General features: G+C 39.6%; 1 protein-coding gene across 1 annotated transcript in view; it reads left to right on the top strand.

The window, feature by feature from the left end:
- Positions 1 to 4,248, top strand: part of ALDH1L2 (aldehyde dehydrogenase 1 family member L2) — a 55,968-nt gene that overhangs the window by 46,006 nt on the left and 5,714 nt on the right. The window contains exon 22 of the mRNA XM_011386953.2: positions 2,128 to 2,327. Within this exon, the coding sequence (XP_011385255.1) occupies positions 2,128 to 2,327 (200 nt within the window). The remainder of the gene's footprint in view (positions 1 to 2,127; positions 2,328 to 4,248) is intronic.

Raw genomic sequence — 4,248 nt, 5'->3', positions numbered from 1 at the left:
TTACATTCCTAGGAAAGGCAGCATCTATAAAATCTGATTTTCTCAAAGAAACAGTGCTGCCTTCATTGGGGATTATGTTCCCAAAAGTCCAGTACTGGACTTTTTATAGAAATGTCTACAATCACCATATAATCAACTGTAAATGATACTGGTTTGTTATAGTATGTGACACTTTCCAAAGTATTCAGCATCTCAAAGAAGGCCATATGGTAACTGAACTCATATAAGAATATTTAATACTCTCATGGTATAATACACAAATTTTTGGCTTTAGTTTTCCTTCCACCAATGAGAAGGTGGGGGGAAAGGTGGCCTTTGATAGATGTACTGTAAGAGACTTGCAGGGATGCTAAGCTATAATGAGTAACCATTGACCACTGATTCAAAGATGCCATTATCCTCATTTCCTCATTATAAATTCCCCCATAGGACAGTCTTTGTGTTAAACATGCAGATATTAGAAGCCAGGTTTGGGGGACAAAAACCTAGGTAAGTCACAGGTCCTGTCCTCAAAGAGTTTATCATCCAATGGGGGAGACAGACAAGGATCTGGGCAATTAGCCACAGAAAGCCAAAGGCAGGATGGTGCAGTGGGTAGTGTCTGCACTTCGAACCCACACCTGACTACCTCTGTGGGCTTGGGCCAGTTACTTAATCACTCTTTGCCTTGGTTTCTTTATTCGTGCAATTGGGTTATTAAAAAGATCTTGTTGGGTCATTTTAAGGATTAAGTAAGTAAAGTGCTATTGATACCATTGCTTTCATTATGCTTGTTATTACTCTAAAAGTAGGCAAGGTATACTCTGAAGCTATGTCATCTCAATAGTCTTCAACAGGCAATGGCATAAAACCATCTCTCTGCCTCAGCCCAGTCTATAAACATCTGGGTCCCTACAATGTACAATGATGCATCAAGAAATGTGAGCGTTTAAGTAGAGCCTCAGTTCACTCCACGTTGGGTTCCAGATTTCTTGTGCAAGTTTAAATCGTGTATAGTCAATATTACCTTTGAAAACACCTTCGGAAGGCTCTACATTAAAGCTTGTGCTGTCTCTCAAAAAATTCAGCACAACTAATTTTTCCTCTAGTTTTGGAATAGACTCTGTTTCTTTACCTGAGCACCAGGTGAAATACTTGGCTTGCATCTACTGACTACATTGTAGAAAATTCGTGCATTTCTAAACATTAGGATGACAGTCATAAAGGTGAGATAGTCACACTATGACAGGCACATTGGAACTGGACCCAGTTGAGAGCTGAGCAGGTTCATGTCTCCACTTGGCCATGTATACACACTGCATCAAAAGGCAGGGAAATCACCAGACTGATTGAAGGGATTATTTTACTCTCCTTTTATTTAATTAGCATATTAATTGGATTCACTTTCATTTGCTGATGCAATACCACGGTATAAAGAAGAATAAGATGTTTTCCAGTCTAGTTAGGAGGTGAACCAGAAGCGCACGAAGAGTCAAACTAAAATATTGAGTTGGAGGAATATGTGCTTTCTGATTATTGCTGACTTTTCTTGAGTATTTACTGTGTTCCAGACACTATTAGCTCATTTAATCTTCACAATGAGACAGGTGCTATTATTGTTATTTCCATTTTCCCAAGAATAAATGAAAGCATGGGGAGATGAAGTCATTTGCCCAAGGTCACCAAGGTGGACTGGCTGTGGAGGACTCTCACTGAGCCACTATTCTCACACCTCAGCTGTGGCACTAGTGGGAGCTGGGAAGGCATCAGGGTGAGGCACCGAACTGTGTGCATAAAATATGAAGAGATGGAGGGAAATAGCACTGTGCTCTGAGAAGATATCTGGAAGTGGAACTCAAGGGAGAGGAGAGGAAATGAAGAACCAATGAAGAAGATTGAAAAGATGACTTCAGATCAGATTTTTAAAGGTCTTGCATTATACATATGAGAAATATACTAGCGTTGTGATATTTCATTGGAAGTGTCTTTCGGTATAAGCCTGGACTGTTTCATTTATAAAAATTTAAGCAGGTTGTCAGAAATGTTTTCCTGTTTCTAGCATAGAGGGGGAAAATATGAGAACATAAAATGGGAGGGTTGTGCTTTACATTTAATGAAATTTTATGTCTTCCTAAACACATCTTGTAGGGACATCGATGGAGTGTTGCAGAGAGCAAATAATACAGAGTATGGTTTGGCCTCGGGGGTTTTTACAAGAGACATAAACAAAGCTATGTACGTGAGTGAAAAACTGGAAGCAGGAACTGTTTTTATTAACACATACAACAAGACGGATGTGGCAGCCCCTTTTGGTGGAGTTAAACAATCTGGCTTTGGCAAAGATTTAGGTAAGCTTTATTTTTCTACCACACGTTCTCTTTGTTGCCACATCACAGAAGAGTCTGCTCTGTGTTTCATGCAACACTCATGTACTGTTTTGAAGGGCATTTCCTACATGGCAGCTGGGAGCGGGGCAGAGAAGGGGGAGAGTTGTGGGGGATCTGGGTTTACAAGGATGATACAATTTTTTTTAAATGTTAAACGTCTAAGTATACAAATTGTGTGGGAAAAAGTGTTTCTTTTTAAAAGAAGATTGATGTTAAAAGGAAAAAGAAACTCTGACAATATCTTTTGGCTAAAATAGATTTGGTTTTCTACCTGACATTCATGAGACTAAGTGGAACCAAGAAAGGAAAGTGGACAGAGGGCAATAACCAGCTAGCTCCAAGGACAGATCCTGTCCCCGAGCTGCCTGGCGATCTTTCAGAGTCAACGATACAACTGGCAGGGTTTTCTGGGAATCTGGGAACTCTGATTTCGAGTTTGTAGAAAACCCAAAATGTGATTCACGATGGGCAGTGACACTATCCCATTTCAAGTAGCAGCTTACTTTGAACACTAAACCAGGCCCTATTCTAACTGCCTGTGTGAGCACAAGCACACCTGTGTGAGCACCAGCACTCCTTACCATCGCCCTGGGAGATAAGTACCATTTATCCTTATTTTATAGATGAGGAAAATAGGATCTCAGAGAAGTTGGGTATCTTGCCCAAAGTCAAACAGCCAGCCACTAGCAAAGAGAATTCAAAGCCAGACAGGCTGGCTGTGAAGCCCGTGTTTTTACTCCCTACAGGCTGGAGTGTTGTTTCAAAAATTAAAATATTTGTGATTTACTGAAATTACAGTCTGTTAATATAAGTTTGGTTAATTTGGCGGTATTTTTCCACGTTCTCTTTCCTGATGACTTTTGGCAATGTATTTGCAGCAATGAAAGTAGCTCTTGTTTTAAATTTTTTTTTTTTTTCATGTCTTCATTCTGGCTTTCATCTCTGCACCCAAAACACAGTGGGAGATTTTCCTAGGGAAATTACTATTATAAAGTCAGGCAACCATGTTCCATTTGTCTTTTGATAGAGTATAACTGACCAGCTCCAGGCCTCTGTTTTATTATAAAAGTAGAATTTGCCTAGTACTTTCTTCCTCTTCCACCTTTAAATTTGCTTAGCCCAGCGGTGCCCAGCTGCACATTGACTTAGAATCATGTAGGAACTTTAAAATTACAAAGGTGCTGTATTAATTGCTCTAGGGTATGACCTAGGATCGTTTTTAAAAGCTCTGTACGGTGATTCTAATTTAAGGTTACAACCCCTGTTTCAGCTCAACTTCCGGAATCATATACTCATTAGCCTCACCTGTGGCGTTCATGCCTTTTAACTGCTGTAGAAATCAGTGATGGCACTTAGCTCAGAATAGAAACAGAAACAGACCTACTTACATTTTGCCCGGTTTCTAAGATACTATGTAAATCAAGAAAACTGCATTTTCCTTTTCTTCGAAATATGATTAGTACTGAAAACTGTAGGCAATCATAACACAGTAGTATTTGTGTATCTCAGCATAAAAAAGGTACAGTAAAAATATGGTATAGAAGATAAAAAATGGTACACCTGAATAAGGTCCTTATCATGAATGGAGTTTGCAAGACTGGGTGAGTCGGTGAGTGAGCAGTGAGTGAATGTGAAGGCCTAGGTATTACCGTATACCACTGTAGCCTTTATAAACTCTGCAGTTAGGCTACACTAAAGTTATAAAACAACACAAGGTTAAATCAAGCACAAGAGGAAATGATGTGATCAAGAGACACAGTAAACAGAAGATGCATAATCATAGGGCCCTCATAAGACTTGATTGAATCTGCAGTTCCATAAGATCCTTGGGTGATCCACATGAACTTTAAAGTTTGACAAGCACTGGTCCCAGCCATATTCT

The sequence above is a fragment of the Pteropus vampyrus genome, unplaced genomic scaffold, assembly GCF_000151845.1.
Source record: "Pteropus vampyrus isolate Shadow unplaced genomic scaffold, Pvam_2.0 Scaffold16, whole genome shotgun sequence".
In the NCBI taxonomy this organism is placed as follows: Eukaryota; Metazoa; Chordata; class Mammalia; order Chiroptera; family Pteropodidae; genus Pteropus; species Pteropus vampyrus.
The sequence above is the reverse complement of the archived record's forward strand: the minus strand, read 5'-3'. Positions and strand labels throughout refer to the sequence as shown.